The sequence below is a fragment of the Pithys albifrons genome, chromosome 1, assembly GCF_047495875.1.
Source record: "Pithys albifrons albifrons isolate INPA30051 chromosome 1, PitAlb_v1, whole genome shotgun sequence".
Lineage (NCBI taxonomy): Eukaryota > Metazoa > Chordata > Aves > Passeriformes > Thamnophilidae > Pithys > Pithys albifrons.
The window spans coordinates 106,355,814-106,377,340 of record NC_092458.1 but is presented as its reverse complement, the minus strand read 5'-3'; the positions used below and the strand labels follow the sequence as shown (position 1 = coordinate 106,377,340).

Genomic DNA, 21,527 nt, shown 5'->3' with positions numbered 1-21,527 from the left:
GTCATCCCTGATAAGTGATTGATGAACAACCCTCGCTCAAGAGCCTTAATGGGTTTATAGACAGGATGGGTCCATTGTTCCTAATATAAAATCAGGGATCCGTTTATGTGTTCAAAATGAGCAGAGACACAGACTGGTGCAATGTTGTATTTGTGAACTGTGTGGCCTACCCTGCATTTTCTGTGTGGTTACCTTATTTATGAGACAGTGATCCAAGTAAAACCTAATCAATTCAAAATTCATGCTTATGTTAACATACAAAATTGTTATCTTATTTCTGTCACTAAGTTCAAGCAGGAGAACCAGAATATTTAGAGCAGCCATCAAGAACTGATATTTCAAAGCACTTAAAAGAAGATTCTGTACAAGCAATCAATAAAGCTTTAGCTGAACAAGAAGATAGAGGTCCAGAAGCTATAATGGATACGGTGAGAACATTTTAAAGCTTGAAATACTTCTTTTGCTTTTATTTTGCAAATGGAAATGATAAAAGCTGATTGAAGGGTGTGTATCTGGAAACTTTGAACTGAAATTGGTCTTTCTTCAGGGACTGTCCAACACTGAAGTCCATTCAGAAACTGTGTACAACAGAAATGAGTGTAGTGTGGAAAAGAAACAGTAAGATACGTGTTGTCTATGGGATTAAAGTGCTTGTCAGGAGTACAGCATATTGTTCAAATTAAAATCAGATGTTTGTGCCCCCAATCTTCTAAAAATATTAGAGAGTTCCATGTATTCTGGAGGAGTAAATATTGACAGTCTATGTAAAAACCTGAAAAATACTGCTTCAGACATTCAGGGGTTTGTCTGTGAAATGTAAGATTATAACTGAGTTACCATGGAAAGCCTGTGGAAGTTAATGTAGCTTTCAAAAATAATGGGTTTTTCAACAATATCCTGTAGCTTTAATGCAAATTCACAACTTGATGCAAATTACTTTTTGTGATTCCTAGGATGAATATATTAACTTAAAATGGTTGCAAGAGTTAGTATTGGGTGGTTCTTTTTTCAATTCATACAAAAATAGTAAGAAGAATGGGACATTAACTATTTTATGAGTTATCAATGGCACTAATACTTAACAGTTTTCTTCTTCCAGCTCTTATTTTTTTTCCTTTTTTTGTAGGCATATGGCCACAAACCAAGTGCCATTAAAACAATACCTGCATCTGTCTTGGAACTGTATTCATAAGGATAAGACATTAGAAATGTACACTATAGTTTCCCTAGGCACCCCTAGTAACCACTGGAGATAGAAACAGTTACATCTGTGCAGAATTTGAAGCAGGTGTCCTAAGCTCAAGTATGAACCCTCATTGAACAGAAGCAGTCTAGCCACAGGTATTTTTGGGCTGACAGGGAAGTCCTCTTAAAGCCTTTGAGTGTCTGACAACTTGTTGACCTGCTGTGTTTTCCACCCCTCGCTCCTGTGGAGTCAGGAAAGCAGGGAAACACTTTCTCTGCTAAACTGAAGTCAGACAACAGGGAAACTGACCTAGCCCTGTGTGAAAAGATGCTGTATTGTCAATGCTTTAGGCTACTGCATATCTGATTTTTTTCTGAGTTCTCAGAACCCAGGACAGGTTAAGGGGAGCCTGTTTAATATGCGTTACCTCCAGCTGAAGGGGTAGCTATGAAGATACCAAAAACATGATAAAATATAATAATGCTGTCCCTCTTTCTAGGGCTGTCTGCATCCATCCCAGTGGGATGTGAAAGAATCTTACAGACTTATTCCATGGATCAAGTGTTTTAGTTCAGGGTAATGACAGCTTGCACAGTGGCCAGCCTTAGGGCTTCATAAAACCCTGGCTGAGGAACCACATGGAGTCACTGCAATAGGGTTGATGAGACAGATGCAGGTTGTCTTACTGCAGTGTTATCCCTGCAGCAAGATGGATGGGTCTTGTAAAATGTAAACGAAAAAAACCTAAACCACGCAAACTCTTTTATTTACAAACAACTGTACTTCAGCTGTTACAATCTAAAGCAAATTTCAAGCTAACCTGAAGGTACTATGTTAATGTTTAAAAGCTGCTCTCTATATAACCAAATTTCACTTAGGCAGAATTGTTTTTCCTCAGTGTATCAGTGTGCTTTCTAATTATGCTGCTTCCATATGCATTCAGACATGCATCCTCCTCTTTTTGTTTGTCCATTTTTTAAAAGAAAGCAAGCCAACATCAGAATATGTATCAAACAGGATTGTAGATTATTCATCACATGTTCATTTTGTCCATTTTCTGCCCTTTTTTTCTCTTTTTTCTGCCCTCTGATTTTAGTCTTCCTTTGTATATATACAGTGTTGGGTGTAAATAGATACTGTGTATGTTTCTGGAATCCTTGTTAAAAAATGAGACTATTGTTATAGTTGCAGAAGTAACATGGCACTCTGTGATTGCTTAGAATTAGAGTCAAGGTTTAAGTTCTGAAAATATTGCCAACTGCCTGTCATTCAGTGATTAAACCATAGGAGTTGACATTTGTATCCATTGTTGTTTAAAACTTATATTAACATAGCAAGAATTTCAGTGATGAGCATAATCTTCCCCGATTTACTATTTAATTAGTCTTCTAAAGAAATAAATCTGTTGAATGAACCTTTAAATATTCTTTAAAATGTCTTGATTGTTAAAGGGTTTTTTTGTTGTTGTTTGGGTTTTTTCCCCCCACCAGAACATCAGGAAATGTTACCCTTTGGCTTCTTTCCATTCTTTACTATGAATTCAAAAGGTATTTCAGGTATGATGGATCTTACCTGGCCGTGTTCAAGCCAGGTTGTATGAAACTCAGAGCAACCTCATTTAGTGGGTGGTATCGTTGGAACTAGATGATCTTTAAGGTCCTTTTCAATACAAATCATTCTGTGATATTATGATATATTCAGCAATTTTTGTGTGAAACATATAAGAATTGGTAGTTCATACACTCATCTTTTGTCAACTGCCTTAGATCTGCAACAGATGTTAGTTGCAATATTGGTATACCAACCTGTAAAGATAAAATTAGTGAATAAGGAATGAATGAAATATTTTTAATAATTATGGCTTAACTTTGAAGTGTTCTGCTTAAATATTAGAGTTATCACTTATATTCTCAGTATCTTAATTTTTTCAGCATTTCAGCAGTGCACATCATTGTAGCAGATCAGCCTGTCAATTTGCATCTCTCTATAATTTTCTGTATTTTCTGATTATTACTATTTTTTTCCCCAAACACATACTGATAATGGTTTTCTTCTGCAGAGCTCTGATAATGCCCCAGCTCAACCAGCTCCTAACCAGCGAGTTGTAGAGGTGGCGATTCCTGATGTAGGGACTTTTGTGATTGAGTCAGAGGAGGGGGGTTATGACGATGAGGTACCTTTGATTGCAGTTCTGTGCACCGCTCCTCCTCGGTGCTTTCTTGTGCTGCCTGATGAGAATTTTTGGCATGTTTGCACATCGTGACACTTAACAGATCTCAGCAAAACTAAATGCTTAGCGATTTGTAATCTTAATATCTTAATTTGTAATGAAATATGAAAGGAAAGCACTACCTACTCTAATTGGGCACGCTTTGCATGGTACCATTTACACTGGAGGTGTATTTGTCTTTTCAGCTGTGGAAGTTGAATGTTTGTGTTAGGCCAGGTGGCCTTCAAAATGCTGGTGATAAGACTGCACACTGCTCCATTATTTAAAAAGTGACAGGACAGTGAGTGTTGTTCTTAATGTTTGTGCTTCCATGTCAGTTCAATAAAACTTATATTCAAGTCTGATCTCTTATTTGTGAAGGTTAAGCTTTTCAGGCTTTAAGGATTAAATTATCCATGGAAATAAGCTGAAACTGATATGGCAGGTGGAGTTGACTCTTGCAAAGCTTAAAAAAAACCCAAACACAAACTTTTTTTCTCAGGTCAGGCCCAGGGGAGTGCATGTACCTTTTACTACTTGAGGAATAAATGAGATGCCCATTGTTATTCTGAGACATAATTTTTTGCTTCTCTATTTTAGCAGTAAAAAGCAACATTACCAGGTAATCAAACTGCCCTGCCCTGACGCATCTTACTCTGTGAATATTTTGATTGGGGACAGTGTTGTGGTAGCCCATATTTTCAGGTGTCTGAGCACGTGTTTTTGGATGGCTCTGGAGAGCTTTATCTTTAGGCAAATGGATATTTCAGGTCATTCTGCCCTGGAATTGTGATCAGTTATAAGTGGGATTATGGGATGGGGAATAAAATGAGTTAATTGGCATCATCACCCTGAGTTTGGCTTCTCACAGATGTGAAGTCTCCACCTTTAAAGACATGAGGACTTAACCTCATATAGTGACCTGCTTTTTTGTTTTGGTTTTTTCTGTCACTGTTGTCCCTATGCTGTTGTCTTTCTAGCAGAAAACTTTCTTGCCTATTTCCCTGTTCATTTTGTAAGTGTATTGACTTTTTTTTTAATGTTTTTATATGCAGGAAGCTCTTGCAGGGAGTTAAAGGTGCTTCATCTTTTCTTGCTGTGCCAGCTATACCAGAGAGAGAGGGAGAGTTTGTATTTGCTCTTAGTTAACAAAGGGGAAAGGCTTTTCAGAGTGATCTGGATGTATCAGATTGTATGTAACTGGTGTGAATACCTGTGAGCTGTGTGTCTTATGTTTGGCTTTGTGTTTGTTAATTGTTTTGGGTTTGATGTTTAAGAAGGCCTGCAGATGCTTCAGAGAGCAATTGCATTTGCAACAATGAGTCTCTTATTTTGATGTTGAAATATGCATAAAATACAGGGGGTGTGGTTTACTGTGGTTTTAATGTAGTGTGATTGGATGATTTTTCTCTAATCCTTTGGCCATGGGTAGCACTTATTCAGTGTGCAGTTTCTGCTGGATACTAATGCTGAACGATGCATGTTTCCTTTCCTGGAAAATTTGGACCATGTAACTTTTTTGACACAGTTCTCTTCAGTTTTTTTTTTTCATAAGATTCCTTTAATATTGCTACAGTAAAACTATATACACATGCCATGATTTGATTTGCAGAATATGCACACCAGATCTGTATTGAAATGTGCCATTTTCAGTGTATGCATGCATTAAGCTGCTCTTTTATCTTGCATGAGACTAAAAGCATATTGAATTTGGTCATTAAAATAATAATCATTCAAAACTTTTACCTTAAATCCCTTGTGGCAGGTCATGCTGACCCCGAACATGCAAGGTATTATCATGGCTATAGGTAAAGCCAGGAATGTTTATGACAGGTGTGGGCCAGAAGCAGGGTTCTTTAAGGTACAACTAACATTTTCAACTTTTTCTCCCCTGACTTTTCTTGTTAGATATGCTACTCTCTCTAACCTTTGTATATTAAGTCTTTTCCAGCATCTATACAGATTTCTCTATATCAGCTCTCCATGTAGATATTTCTCCCTTGACAAATACGATATTTGCCCTATTGGTATCAGTAGCTTATATACCTTGCTGCATTTTAGCTGTCTAATAACAGTGATTAAAATAATAGTAACATGAAACCTGGATGTGTAGTCAATAAGAAGATGTCTTGCCCCTCCTTTTTATTGACAAAACCTCTGCCTTTGCTTGGCTCTTCAGGACATCAGTTTTTTCACCCAGGGGCATTAGTGTTTAGTCATTTGTTGTTTACTTTAAAGATACATTTCTTAAGATTTTTAATATATCTAAATTACTTTCTTTTGTGTAACTGCATGGGTGTTAATACTATTTATTATATTTTTTTTAATTGGGAATTAGACATCATGCTTGTTGTGGCTTTTGCTCTTCACAATGATGCCAGATTTTAAAATGTGTTGGTTTTTGCAAATACACAAACTTCTGAGCACTTTTAGCTCATAGTCTTTTGAATTTTTAGGGTATTAGAACAGGAATTACTTTGATATGATGTAAAATCCTCTCAAATGTGATCTGAAGAGAAGGATGAAATTTCTTGCTTGTCGTTGAGTAGCAGCCTGTTTTCTTCTTAATTGTTACTGTGTAGTTCCACTAGAAGAAATTCTAAAAACCCCAAAGCCCCAAACAATCAAAATCCCCTGTCATCACCACCAAGTTCTCCAACCCCTTGGTGAGGAAATTGAAATCTCATGGGTTGGTTTGTTTTTCTGTTTGTGTGGGGGTTTGTAATGGATACTTAGGGAAAGGTTATGACCATAACATATGTTTGCAGAGTTGTCTCTGTTAACTGTGCCTGCCCTCAGGGAATGGAGAGACACCTGCCAGAGCCTCTGTTGAGTGAAACAGCGTTTGTAAGGGATTCAGTGCTGGTCATTTTTTTGTTTTGGTTTGTTTTGTTTTTTTTCCCAAGCTTACTACTTAATAAAAATGTCAGTTGTTTGGGTTTTTTTAAGTTGAAAAAACCCCACTCATTTGATCAGGTCATTCCTTACCAGAAGGTTTAATTATACCTAATTATTGTTTTTTAATATGGAGGGTGTTTTCATAGTTTTAAAACAGAAATATAGTTCAAAATAAAAGTATATTTAGTGCTTCAGAGTTATCAAAACAATACTCAGTTGTGATGTTTTCCAGTCTTTGATTTTGAATGCTTAAAAACTTTTGCTTCATCAGGGACAGAATTCATCTTCGAATTAGAAAATATTTTGACACCAAATTATTGGAAAGTAGAAAACTTTCTTTACTCATTTTCCACTAAATCATGTTTGCAATGGCTTAGAAGAGGTGGAATGTGGTTCATTTTCAAGGAATGAATTAGTATGAACACATTTGGATGAAGTGGTCCTCCTTAGTAACAGAATTCGGGTTTTGAGATTTATCAGATGAAATTCCACATTTTAATGTAGAATCAGAATCACAGAATATTCTGATTTGGAAGGGACCCACAAGGATCATCGAGTCCAACTCAAGTCAATGGCCCACACAGGGGATTGAACCCATGACCTTGGCATTATTGCAACCAAGTTTTAACAACGTGCACTAATCTCAGGGTTTCTTCATAACCTTATTGTAAGCGCTTCTGTATTTTTAATACTGTTATAGTCCGTCTTTCTTTGCACTTGTTTTTTATGAAATTAGTGTTTCCAGAAAATTTTGGGGGGGGGTTCTAAACCTTTGTTTTAGTGTAACCCAGGTGAAACCCCTTTGATGTGGGTCAGCTGCCAAGGTTTCACTCCAGGCTTAGGACATGACTAAGGCTCAAATATTTCTTGATCAATGATGTCTTACAATCATCCTTCTTTAAACTTTATAGACAGCCCTTGCAGAATGTTTGCCGTGATACTTCTTTTCTACTGTCCCTTTTCCCTGTGTTCTGTGTAAAAAAGTGTTACTTTTTCATTGTACATAGGGTTTCTGAATCTGTATTATACCATATTATTATAAATATGAATATATTTTGTGTTGCTTTTCTCCCTACTTCTAAGTAAATATATAAAAAATTAACTGTCTAGTAGTAATTTCTTTTTGCTTTTGGCCTACCCCAATAAACTGGGTTTAACTGTTATCCATGTTGGCTTTCTAATGGTAGAACTTCTGATGTAAGATAATAGTAACTCTCTGGCTTTCGTCATTTATAATGTTCTCCCAAACTTTCTTTTTAATGGTAATGCATGTGATGAGTATTTAAAGATACTGATTCTGAACTGTCAAGTTTTAAAGTTCTCCACATGCTCTGTGTTTAAGCCTGTAGGATTATTATCCTACTCATATATTTAGTCTTGAAACAAAATGTGTGCAAGTAGAGGATGGGAGCCCAAATTTCTGATAGTTTAACATCAAGGAGTTACCTGCTGCTGCCAGGTATTACAACGTAAAAGAGTTTGAAATACTGAACTGCTTTGGGGCATTATTTGGGGCATTATTTGTGCATACATTGTATTGAAAATTTGCTAATGTGTTAGGAGACAATCTGATCACCTCTCTGTTTTGAGAGAGATATTATGGAACGCATTAACATTTGTCAGAGTTTTCCCAATTGTTGTTCTTGTTCGTGATGTATAATTCCATGGAATAAAATCTAATGAACATAAAAAATTATTAAAATCTTATGTGATGGCAAAGCTGGAAACATAAGCACTTCTGATGACCTTTAAAGTTGACTTAAAATACTCAGTGAGGGCTCCATCCTGTCCTAGAAGAGACTAACAATGTTCATATTGAATTATTATTGTCTTTAGAAATCCTATAATTTGATTTTTGTTGAGACATTCACATTTTCACTTAGTGTTTCCAAAATCATACATGTTCATTTAACTTCCTGTAAAATTTATTTGATTCATGGATTTGCATTTTAACTATATATTAAGGGTACTTTTTTAACCTTGTGAGACTTCAGGAAATTTATTCAAGTAAAGTATTGGGCATCTGATACTGGTTTTGGACAGTAAATCCTTAAAGAAACCTCAAAGGACTGGATAAATCTTGTCTTAGGCAGACGTAGCACAGGATTGGAATTGCTTTTGAAGTTTGCCTGGGATTTTGGCAGGCTTAATTTTAAAAAAAAAGAATGACTTCACAAATTTTCTGGGTTTTTTCTTTTTTATTCTTTTTTGTTTGTTTGTTTGCTTCCTTTTACTTTAAAACATAGTTTAGACTTCTTAGAAGGGTGAACTATTGAACTGTTAAAAAATTATTTTATAGGCAAAATGCCATGGGATGTGAATTATCTTGTTAGTGTTTGTGACGCTTGAGTTAAAAGCCAGAAGAAATAATGTCTCTTTTTTTTTCTTTTTAAATTATGTAGGCAATTAAATTGGAATACACACGTTTGCTAAAATTAGCCCAGGAAGATCCACCACCTGAATGTGATTATCGTTTGCGTCATGCAATTGTTTACTTCATCCAAAACCAGGCACCAAAGAAGATAATTGAGAGAACATTACTGGAACAGTTTGGAGATCACAATCTTAGCTTTGACGAAAGGTAATAAGATCTGCACGCCTCATTTCTTGTGCTCGCAGGTGTCATCCAATGTTTGGAGACATCCCTTCATATTCAGCTGATATTTGTAATAGAGGGAAGGCTGGTGACTTTAGTTGACTTTATCTCCTAGTTAATGGCTTGCAAGTATACTTTGTAAAATGTATCATCTTTATAAAAGTCTCTATAGAAAGAGTAATCAAGAAGTTGGGTTTCTATTCATATGAAATAAGGAGAAATACTCAGTGTTGTTCATAATTTTACACATAGATTTCTGTACCTTCTTTCACTGTACATTTCCTCATTGCCCTGCAAGCCAGCAAAGCCTTACATGCTAGGTGAGTAACTGACCTGAAAGCAAGGCATTGTCCCGATTCCACTCAAAATTCCATCTATTTAGTTACAGAAATAGACAAAAATTGCAAGTTAGAAGATATTAGTCTGATTTCTTTGTAGTGAATTATCTTCTAAACTTCTGCAAAGTAAATGTCGGGGTGTTTCAAGCCATCTGAACTTTAAAAAGAAAGATTAGAAAAACAAGAAGGAATAAAACAAGAAATAATCCTTTAAATAGCACAGGCCTCCATGACACCTACTTCAAAAGTATGCTCTCTCCTGCCAGTTATACTATTCATAATAAAGATGCATAACATTTTCATACTCTTTTGCATAAGGCTTAGCTCGTACTGTTTGAAGCTGCTGTCTTGTAGGGATAATTTGTCTGTGAATTTCCAGTAATATTTCATGATTTCTTGTTGCATTTTTTGTAAGGTGCCGTAACATAATGAAGGTTGCTCAAGCCAAGCTTGAAATGATAAAGCCAGATGAAGTAAACATGGAGGAATATGAGGTCAGTATTTCTTATGCTTGAAATTAAGTTTTAATGTGAAATAGTTATCAGTAAGCGGAGTTTGGTCTTCACAAATTTCTTCTTATCTTGCACTGAGGAGTTAAAACTGGTTATTGAAAGACCATTTGTTTCTCCAAAGGCTGCTGCTGGTCTAAAGCTGTTTTTTTTCCACAGGTGTAATTCCAATGTTTAAGCCATAAATAAATGCCAGGTTGGAGTCTGTCCTTAGTTCATTAACGTGTCTTGACGTCACTAACAATATTTTGTAGTTTATCACCTTATGAGCCAACTGGCTTTCTCTAGGCAGACACAGCTGGCAGTGAAGGTGTGAGAGTGGTCTAAGCCCAGCCTTACTCATCTTGAGAACTGGGTAGCAGGCACAGTCATGTTGGTTCTTTTCCTCCAGCTATTTCTGTGGACATTCCCCTTTTCTTATGACCAGCAGATTTCTTTGTTTGCTGTTTGTACATAGCCAGCTTATGCATTTAATTTTTCCTCCTGTGTTGTTGAGAAAAACTTGGAGATAAAGTAAGAGTGAATCTTTGGTATTAAATAATGGTGACTAATATTTGCCAAAACAATTCATTTTAAATTTAAAGCTAAGCCTGTAGCTGGTTTTACAACATCAGCTTCAACTCTGTTTAATACTGTTCATTAAGACCCCTGAATAGTGGATATTTATGTCCTAGGCAGATTCCAGTGCACCACTTACACTGCATTGTTGTGCTGTCAGGTTCGAACAACTTGTTTTGGAGGACGGTGGGAGTAATCTTTTCCTCACAAACCAAATGAAAAATATTTAATTGTCACTTCTCATTACCATGTCCAGGACCTACCATAGATACACATTACAGTGTGCCCTCTTTAGCCTCTGATGGAAAAGGGCCCTTAAAGTGGCATTTCTGTTTTTATTTTTCCAGATGTTCAGGGTTCAACATTTTACCATTTTCAGAAGGACAGCAAGAATAAACAATTCTGGACTTAGCTTTTAGAGTGAGGCATGGGGGTACCTTCTGTTCCCCTGCAGATATGAGCCCTTTTTTTAGCTCCCAAAGCAGACAGTGGTTTCTTCATAGATTGTGTCAGTATTAGTTCTGTATATTGAGTTGGCATTTTATGGACCCTTTCTCAAGCTTTCTGTTGACTCTGTAAGAAGCTGTGTTTTATGTTGTGCTGTTCCTTATTTTATCTCTAATGCACAATTGAAAGTTGACATCTAACCCACTGTAGAAAAAGTGTCTTTCTCTCTTAGAGTTTTTACCTGTAAGTGGACCAGTACTCACTTTGTATAAATGGTGAGGCAGTAAGATAAATGTTCTGCTCCAGTACCAACATCTCCACAGGCTGAGCTGCATTTGGGCTTTTTGGCACATCCCCTGTAAAAGTGTTCAGCCTTTTTCTATGTCATTCTTGTATTGAAAGTGAAGCTTAACATTTAGTACATGAAAAAACTTTCTTACACTTCCTGAATAAATAATTGAATGTAGTGTAGGGAAGAAAAAGAGGGGATCTCATAAAATTCTGACTGTGGTTCTCCAAAGATGTTTTGTGTTCCTTTCAGATAGTAATGCATTCTGTAAGAATAATCTTATCTAGAAATGTTTTAGCTATTTAGGGATGTTCCTTTTGCTGAGGGAGGGGGGATTCAGGTGGACTTTTCACATATGTAAGCTTGCTAAGGGTCCTTAGCACTTACTGTAAGTATTCAAGACTAAAGTGGAGGGTGGGGATGTATAAAAAACCAAATTATATTTCATGTGTGTGGATGAAATTCTATTTACCCTTTCTTATATGCAGAGATGGCATCAAGACTATAGACATTTCAAGGAAACAACCATGTTTCTTATGGTAGGATTGGAGTTTTTCCAAAAAAAGAGGTAAGTGTTAGTATGGAACTCAAATGTAGTAGAGTTGATATAAAGGCAAATATAACATTGATAAGTAAAGCTATTTTTTGAATTAAAAAATGTTTAATGTATTATTCATTTCAGTTAAGCATTTATTTGGTCTGTTAATGTCTTCAGTCTTGCATCTACCTCAAAGCCTCAAATATCTTCCTGTTCCTAATCTCCATTTCCAATGTCTTACCAAGCCATGGGTACTTTTCAGAGCACCCTCCACATGCTTTCTTATTCTTCCTTCTCTCCTAATCTTAAGTGCTTTGGGTAACCTTCAGCCATGAAAATCTTCCTTATCTGGTGTCACATGTGCACATACATTTATCTGCTTTCATCAGCAATCACATTAGCCAAGTCCCTGCTTTACCTGCTTTTTTACTGGGTCTTCCCACTGATCAAAGTTTTGCCTTCTGCATTTGTCTGAGCCAAAACTCCGCCTGTGATGGGCTCAAAAGGTCAGGAAAAAACAATCACGCATAGCTGTCATGATTGTAGCTGATTGTTCTTAGTTTCATAGTGATTCATTCCCTTCTCTTTCTGAACCAAGTCAGGAATTGTGGCTGTATGAAATTGGTGACTTTTAATGCACTACAGCTAAAATGTATTCTGATCTACACATTCCACAAAGATGGTGATTACAGTATAAATGTCTTAAAATGAGAATTGATCAATTCTCATAAGAAAATCCCTCAATGGGAATTAAGAATAAATGTCTCAAACCAGAATTGTTCAAAAGTACCTCTTCCTCCCCTGCCCAGCCAAAGGAATTGAAGCCATTAGTTGCAGAATATCCAGTGGCTGACATCTGTGGGGTGAAAATTGAGAATTCAGTGGTAGGAATTTTTTATTTTGGAAACAGTTCTGTAGTCAATCACTGATTTTTTTCATGGTAAGAAAATTTATAGTGGGGATCAAATTTAGTTCTTTGTTCCCAGTTGTGTAGTAAATTGCCTCAGATTTCTCTTCCTTGTCTTGCATCCCCTGAAAAAGAAAGGCCTCTAACAAAATGGGAAAAAATTGATTGGAAAAGGCAGTGCCTTGCCTTTGTGACAAGTTATGTCTTTGCATAGTGGCTAACACTGGGAGCCCATAGCCTTGCTTTGTCTTCTGGTTGCTAACATGTAATAAATAGTACATTAATTAATAATCTAAATTGCAATATGCTAGCTTGGCAGTCTTAAACAATTTATGTACAAAGGTTAATCAGAAGATTGCCTGCTTACTTGAAAAATAATCACTCTGGTGTTGCTTCATTCCATAAGGAAGCAAAAATGTCAGCCAGGATCAGTATGGCTTAGAGAAACCCTCCTTGTTCCCGCCATACTTCATGCATGCTCTGAGCTTGTAATCAGGAATGGGAGATCTTCAAGTTCCTTGGTACTGGCCCTCCAACTGTAAAATACCAATGTTTTCACTAATTCTCTTCTTGACATAATATATTGTGATCATGCTGCAGGGGAGGGAGCAAAGCACAGGTTTCTGCTCTGTGCTGAACAGCATTTTTCTTTAGTTTGGTATAGTTTCAGTAGTTTCAGCCTTTTTCAGTAGTTTGGTGGTTTGGTTTTGGTAATTTCAACTTCAACCACATGACCTCATGTTCTCACTAGGAGATGAGTGAGTGCACCATGTACCATTCCTTTAGCCACTGCCTTAGGAAATGTCTCTTCCTAGATTTTTTTAAATTTGATTAAAAACAAAATAACAAAGTGCTTGTTTTTAGGGCAGCTGCCTGAGCTACTTTCAGTGCCTGTCTGTCATAACGGGGTTTCTGAAAGTCAGAAAATTAACCATTTCAAGTGCCTGCTGGAAATGACACACAGCAGTGTGAGGAGAGATTGTTATTTTGTGCTTGAAAGGATCTCTGTCAACTCTGTCTGGGTTCTGGAGTCCTCTCTTACTCCTTTTCTACCAATTAGGCTTGTATTTATCTTCTGCATTTAGATTAAAGACAGAAATATCAACAGTTTTAGCAGCACTTCTGTTTTTATAGTGCTTTTGTGGCTTCTTCCATCACATCAGATTTCAGTACTTTGGAAGAACTTAAAGCTAGCGAGGCTTAAAAATTCACAGTTTATGTTTTAGAAATAAGGTGACAGCTTTAAATCTTACTTGCTGAGGTGCTGAATGCTATGAAGAGATTTATGGCAACAGAACCTCAAACATAATGTGACATAAATGCACACAGTTTTTATGTATACTCAAGGCCTATCCAAAGCTGGTTTTGAAATGAGTGAAGTGATGCCTGTTGGTTTTGGTGATCTTTGGATTAAATTTCATATGCAATGATCTAATCTAATAATAAAATTAATTAGGGTTATATGTGTAAAAGACAAAACTGTGTGGTAGAGAAAAACATGATGAAGAGATTGGTGGGAAGGGGTGGTCTAGACATCAAGCAAATGGAGTAACCTATCCTTTGAGGAATATGGTGCTTACCCTGAAACAGGTGGTAACTGGATGTTGCGTCTAATTCTTTTGTTTCTTCACTTCAGCTATATGGAAGCCTTGCTCTACCTTATCTATGCTTACCAGAATAACAAAGAACTCTTGTCTAAAGGCCCGTACAGGGGGCATGATGAAGAGCTGATATCTCACTACAGACGAGAATGTTTGCTAGTAAGTGAAGGGTCAAGTATATGTTGAGTTTGCTGCGTAGCTTTAATAAAATTAATTAGGAGAAAAATGTTGCCATCGTGTATGACAGAAGCAAAATCTCCCTCAATTAAAATTTAATACTTAGACCTGTGTAAGGAAAAAAAAGCAAAAGTAAAACATTTTTCCCTGGTTTTTGGGGTGGGGTTTTTTTAAATAATCAATCATTTTCGTTATGACTGTAAATAGTGTGCTCACTGCCACGATATCTGGGCTAGGTAGGAGCAGTGGTTGACAGCCCTGGGGAAGACTCACCCTGTTGCCATAGTTTGATGGGGAACCACATATTGTAGAAGGCATCAGCAATGATGCCTTGCCTGAAACAAGGGATTTTTGCCTTGTTATGTCACCTTTAACAATAGCGAGAAAATAAAAGCAGGTGATAGAATCTCAGTCTTAAAAAGAACATCTGCAAAGTTGGAGTTGGCAGGTATGAAATGAAGTGGCTTGAGGAACAGCACAAGGTGAAGTGGATTAGTAGAGGATATGTATCATTGCTGAAAACATTAAGAGACAGCCATGGTTAATGCAAATTACCAGGTAATTTTGTAGAAAGACTGTGCTTTAAAACAAACTGATAAAACTGATGCATGGCAGAATGTGAAATGCTATATACTTAAAGGCTTTCCTTTTTTGTGGTGGTTTATGAAGAAACTAAATGAACATGCCGCAGCACTGTTTGAATCGGGAGATGATCAGGAAGTAAATAATGGCCTGATCATCATGAATGAGCTTATTGTCCCATGTTTGCCATTACTACTGGTGGATGAAATGGAAGAGAAAGATATTGTTGCTGTGGAAGATATGAGAAACCGCTGGTGTTCCTATCTTGGACAAGAAATGGAACGTAAGTAATTTGTTAAGGTAAAAGGCCCTTGTGCACCTTTTTTATAAATACGATGTTTCTTATGGCTGTAAACAAACCCATACCTTTTGAGCCTTGGTAATGTTTTTTGAGCTACTCTGACTTTTGAATAATCCCATATACATTTAAATAAAAAGTTTTTCCATATGTTGCACTAGGGTATCAGGTTTTAAGGGGAACTTGACTTTTTTAATGGAAAAACATTTGTGGTGTTAGAGCATCTGAAGGGGCATATATATCAACATCTTACTAGGAATTGGTATGTCCTAGTTACTGCTTGTAGATAATGTAGAAAGTGGATTATTCCAAGTAAAATTCCTCTTCCCACCCACCAGTAAGAATAAAGTCAACATTGGGCAGAAAAGGGAGAATTCCACATACAGACATAAATGCTTACACTTTTTTTCTCATTTGATTTGCAGCCAACTTGCAAGAAAAGCTGACAGATTTCCTGCCAAAACTGCTAGATTGTTCTACAGAGATTAAAGGTTTCAATGACCCGCCAAAGTTACCCTCCTACTCCACACATGAACTGTGTGAAAGATACGCCCGAATCATGTTGTCACTCAGTCGAACTCCAGCCGATGGAAGATAAATTCTGCGACCTTCCTAAGCACATTGTATAAACTTTCTTAGTTCTTAAACCTTGCCTTCCTGTCACAGGGTTTGCTTGTTGCTGCTATAGTTTTTAACTTTTTTATTTTAATAATTGCAAAAGAGAAATGACTGTCCAAACTTTAGCCAGACTGCAAACGATTAAAGCTGAGAATCGCATGGCCCTCAGTCGTTTCAACCAGAATTGGTGCAACATGCAAGTCTGATCATTATGGCAAAACTGCTTTTTTTGCCATTTATCTGTTACAGTATTACTTTGCTTTTATCTTAAGATCCTTTACTTTATCAATAGCTGTCTGGATCATTTTGTGACTGCAACTACTTTAAGTGTCCAGTGCTGTGTAAATACATGGTACTTGGTAGCTTGTAAATGAAATGAAAGAATAAAGTTTTATTTATGGCTACTTCTGTGTTTGAAAGCAGATACCTTGTATATTATTGTAAAATACGGGTATTTTTAGAAGAGATATAGAATATTGATGGGTTACTCAATTTTATAGACAAGGTTCTTCAGGATTTATGGCCAGTTTAGATACAGGTAGTCGGAGATGACTGTATGTGAATATATTGAAAAATTGTCACATTATACACAATGTTTTTTTGTATATTCTTCACCAATCTGTATGGCACTGCACCCGAACACTTTCGTGTGTGTGAATGGCCATGCCAAGTCTTTTCTAATAGTAGAGACTGGCTTCTGAAGCAAAACAATAATGGCACCTTCCTTCTGTTCTCAGAAAAAAAAAAGAGTAAAAAAATTAAAAAGTATTTTCAGTAGAAATATGTTACCCTCTGAGCAAAATTTCCAGAAATTGATTAAAGTAGAGGAAATAAAGGTTTTTAAAACTGAAATTTATGAAGCTTAAGGATTAATCAATTTTCAATTGGTATTTTAGTCATGTAAGTGACCAGAAATAAAACCTTAACATTAATTCCTTACTTGAAATGGGTTGCTATTGTTGCAACAAAATATCTCAGAAATCTTTTATTTGTCCTATTTGAATTTCTATTGGATGTGGAAAAAAAAATCTATTGGTCTTCTTTTGTAGAACTGAAATACTGTGGTTTTAATGAAGAAACTTATTATTTTGTGGAAAAAGAGATTTAATGTGTCCTTAGGTAATCCTGTTACCTGACACTATTTTGATTCCTACTCTTTATAGAGAACATTTTGTGTTAGATCAGTAAAATATGTGAATATTTATTTGTATGTTTTTATTGGAGCGGCACCTCTTTTCCTTACAGGCTTTCAAGTGGTGTTTATTTGAATATCTATGTATAAAAGGCCACAGAGGACGAGAAGGAGTGATGCAGTTAAGACCACCTAGAAATGGAGTGGGCATAAATGTAGGCACCTTATGTAGAAGAAATGGCAGAGTTCAGCCTTAGAATGTGTCAGTCTTAGAAGTTGTTCACTCTTGAGAGACCCTGAAGCACAATATACAGCGATTGGAGCGTGGCTTTCAATTCAAAATACTTTTAGAGATGTTCTCTTATGTTTTCAATATTGCAGTACTTCATGCTTTTTCAAACTATCCATTTATTTTTGTCAAATTATTTTTTTTTAAAAGAATATTGAACTTTTAAATACTGCTCTGGAGCCTTTTTTTTTAGGCCTGAAAATGTTGATGTGTGAAATATCACTCTTCAAGGAAAAGGTATGCTTATTATGAAATAGGAGAAATTATACATTTTAAAAGGTTTCATATTTTGCACCTGTTCTACTTTGACTTGAAACTCAAAAGAATAATGCCAACTTATGCCACTTAGCATTGTGTATTTTTAAACAGGGTTTGGAACAGATCAAACTTCTCTCTTGCTTTTTTCAATAATAGTAAAAAGAACTAAATGTGAAAGAGCAACTTTATTTTGTTATTGCTAACAGGTTTTGAGGGAGTGTTTGTGGAAGCTTTTAAGGAAAGCTCCCCTCTAACACTGCAGGAGCCAATCACCCTTATCTGTTTACTCTTTCATGACAAACACAGGGGGGAAAAGGCGCTTTTTCTAAGGTAGAAAAGAGGAATAAATTATTCCATTTGGGCAGAATATCTAAGAGATTTAAATTAAAAGGAAACAAGGAAGAATGAGATTGTTCTTTTTCTTTTTTTTCAGTTTCTTAAAATATGAAAACAATCCATTGTAGTTCATAGTACTGAAGATAAATGTATTCCTTTGCAAAGACTTGAGTTTTTGAGTTGATGTCTGTCTAGTCAAGCAGAAATAAATATATATGCATTTTACTATTTTACTGTATTTTAAATATTTGATTTTAAACCTTCAGCTAAATCATTAGTATATTATTTTGTCTTAAAAACTTTGCATTTTTCAATGCAATAGGTAGTTGATAGCTTGGATTCACTTTGGCTAGCACAAAACCTATACAAGTAACTATAAGGTAGTAAAGCATGAAGTCCATTTGGCTACCTAATAATCTGGAATTACATGTAAATAAGAATGTCTCTTCAGTATGGAGATTGAGATTTTTCTTTTTGTCACTTTATAGAACACAAAAAAATGAAGGGAATTTAATCAAAACTCATTTACTAAATCACTTGCACTGTCAAGTAAAAGGTGGATTTTTTTTTTCCCCCGGGTGTTGCTTCATACTGCAGAGGACCACAAAGGCACTGCTCTTTTTCAGTTAATTACCTTTTTCCCCCCCTCCCCTCCCACACATGTATTCTTTTTAGCCAGTCTATCCTATTGCTGCACTTTGATAATTTGAGAGTATGACAAATCCTGTTGTTTCCAGTTCAAGCTGTTGTAGCAGATCTCTTAATTTCAGACTAGCAGAAGACCATGAGCAGCAGCAGAATTAACATGAACAAATAAAGAGGACTGATGGAGTCAATTTGTTGTGGTATTTGAAATCACACTAGACACAAGTCTTGACCTTTGTTCCTGAGTTGCTTTGTGGACAATCTGTGCTTTAGCTGCAGTGAATGACTGATGCAGGGAATGGGTTTGCTCTAGAAAACCTGAAGTATGAACAGAATTTAAAGCATGTCCTTCATTTTCAAGCATTAAAACACCAAAATTTGATAATGTCTGTAATAAATATCTTTCAGATTTTTTTTAGCCTGCCTAATATGCCTGTGAAGATTGAATCTCCAGAAAGGAACTCTATGGCAACAATAGCATACAGGAAACAGGCTGATAATGCCCTACAAACATAAAGATCCATAAAGGAAGACAATGGTGGTTGTTTATATTCTTCATTTTGTGCTGTTTCCTTTTCTCAGACTCGAGTGAATCCAATTATCTGTGGGAGGCCTTATATAAGCACAGTGTAAAAAATGTTGATGAGAAAATGCACCACTCTAAGCATATAATAATTCACCTCATCTATGCAGCATTTTTCAACATAAATAAGTAATTTTAAGTTTATATTCTGGGTTCGTATCTAGAAGGATGCAAGAAAAGTCAGTATCAGTCACGACAGAAAGAGGAAATTGTTTACATCTTTCCATTACTTGCTTCTGGAGAGGATATTAATACAGATATGAAAAAGCTCTTCTCTAAAGAGATCTTTTAGCAAAATGCAGTAGATAGAATTCAAAAGGAGAGTGATTCTTTCAAGTGAAACAGAATTGTTTTTCATGTAATTGATACCCAGTTTATGTATTGTATTGTCTTGGTTTTCAAAAATCTATTGAAATTCTGGGCTTGATGGATAAGCTGTTAACTGGAAATACTCTGAACTCCTAAGTAGATCTTTCTTTATAGGCAAACTAATGCCATCCATATTCCTTTGAGTTCCCTTCAGAAGAACATTCCTGCTTGGTTCAGCATTTGTGTTTCAATTCTGTTCCATACGGGAGCAATGCCTCAAAACTTCTGTGGACACGTCCATTCCTGCCACACACAGGTGTGCTCCAGCTTTATTTTCATGCCCTTAAATTCTTGGACTTTGCTATGAATTCATCATGAATTTCAGGTCATGAATTTCATCATGAATTTCAGATCTTCGCTGTGTGTAGCAGAAAAAGACTCAAATTTCTCAGAAACAGCTTCTTGAGACAAAACTGAAAGAATAGTTATACTTGGTTTCTGGTGGTTGGGATTAAACCAAATTACCTTCTTACAGGCTAGGAAAATGTATAGTGGGATAGGATTATTTTCAGCATGGTGGTCACTGGATTAATGATGATGATGAATGTTAGGATGTGGTCATCTTTCATCACTGCATATCTTAAATGAAGTACCTCTCAAAGTTTAGGCTCCATGGTGCTGTTGTTCACTTGTATTTTTTATTTCCCCCTACCCTGTTCCCCATTGAAGTCACTTAAATATCCCCTTTGCAAGTTTTCTAGTTTGTTTCATTTCTGATGCATCATCAGCTGGTCTAACCACTGTGCCTTCACCGCTAGGCAGAGCTAGTGATATGGAACCAAGATGCCACAGCTTTCATCTGATGGTGTGGGCTTGGAACTGCCTATCCAGGATCTCTGGGTCAGGTAACACCATCCACGCTCATGCTGTCTGGCACTCAGCATTTGAGAGCCTGAAATAGGAAAGTTAGGGATAGTTAACTGTAGTTAACTAAACTGCAGACTTTTTCTATACCATATCTTGGCACGTTTAAAAAAGAAAAAAAATACTTTGTTGGAGACTGACTTAACAGCACTTCCTGAATTGAGCACTTCAGAAGTGTGAGAGGCATCTCATGCACTGTGTCTCAGCACTATCTATCCAGGGTTGTAGAGGCTCTTCCTTATGTTCAGTAATCTTTCCTTCAGCTTACCCAGATCCTTCTGTTTTGTCTTGAATTACTAAAACTGCAGTCAGACATAAATTTGGGCAAAAAGCAGCTATGTCCTGCTGTGCTGGTTTCAGTTGGTGACTGTGCAGTCCCTACCCATGTTTGTGTTCTGTATGTGGGTGTTTCCTGTTACTCTGTGGGACTGTATCTGCTTCATTATCTATGTTAAAGTTCCCCGAATCCATTTGTATTTTGTGGACATGCAGGCAATCAGGGAAGACCAGTAATTCCTGTAGACTTCCTTCAAGAAATAAAACTTGCATTTTGTCTGTGACCTGAATCTGTAACTGAAACTTTCAGCTGAACTGTGGACGAAGGGCTTGAAAATCCTTTGCAAGTTTGGAGAGGGATTTTGTTTGTTTGTTTGTTTGTTTTTAAATTCAAGATAATATAGGATCACAAGGTGGAGGGAAAAAAACCAAACCAACATTTATTGAAGTAAGTTTTAAGCAAAAAAATCAATGTTGCATAATGCAATTGATGAAAACCTCCCGTGTTCTTAGAGAAGAGGTTAGAGTGTTTGGCTTTTGAAAAAACTTTGACCGATGAAACTGAAAAACTTGTAACTTTTAATAGCTCAAGGTAGTACCTTCACTTAATCTGTTTATGAAGCTCTTTTACTTGAAAAGTTTCTTTAAGTTTTGCATCTCATTAAGAAAAAAAAAACAACAAAAAACCCAAAACCCTTCTTACAAAATCAAATAACAGAATCCTCATTCCTCCAGGGAGATAATATTGTTCTGAGAGTCCAAGTTAAGCTTGGATGCGCAAAAAATTTCTTATCTTCTCCCCCCTGTGCTCACAGTCTGTTTTGAACAAGTACATTCTGTTTTGGAATATGTACTAATTCTCTGAATTGCTGAAGGAAGGCTTATCAACTCCAATGCCTTTGAATATGCAATTAAGACCTCTAATTGTATTTGGCACTGACACTTGTTCCACTCTCAGCCGGTGGTGATTTAGTTATGTGGTTGTTGCAAGGTACTTGAACAGGTGATTTGTCACTTCAGCATC

The 21,527-nt window shown here is 36.3% G+C and overlaps 1 protein-coding gene across 2 annotated transcripts in view; it reads left to right on the top strand.

Annotated features, from left to right (window-relative positions):
- The window catches only part of USP25 (ubiquitin specific peptidase 25), a 95,376-nt gene extending 79,221 nt beyond the window's left edge, over positions 1-16,155 (top strand). Inside the window, exons 18-26 of one of the 2 annotated variants that reach the window (XM_071563138.1) lie at positions 289-428; positions 3,246-3,359; positions 5,161-5,256; positions 8,696-8,874; positions 9,643-9,721; positions 11,519-11,598; positions 14,112-14,235; positions 14,923-15,118; positions 15,559-16,155. In XM_071563138.1, the coding sequence (XP_071419239.1) occupies positions 289-428; positions 3,246-3,359; positions 5,161-5,256; positions 8,696-8,874; positions 9,643-9,721; positions 11,519-11,598; positions 14,112-14,235; positions 14,923-15,118; positions 15,559-15,731 (1,181 nt within the window). In that variant the 3' untranslated portion in view covers positions 15,732-16,155. The remainder of the gene's footprint in view (positions 1-288; positions 429-3,245; positions 3,360-5,160; positions 5,257-8,695; positions 8,875-9,642; positions 9,722-11,518; positions 11,599-14,111; positions 14,236-14,922; positions 15,119-15,558) is intronic. The other variant, XM_071563128.1, reaches the window with a different exon arrangement.
- Positions 16,156-21,527: the final 5,372 nt, after the last annotated feature.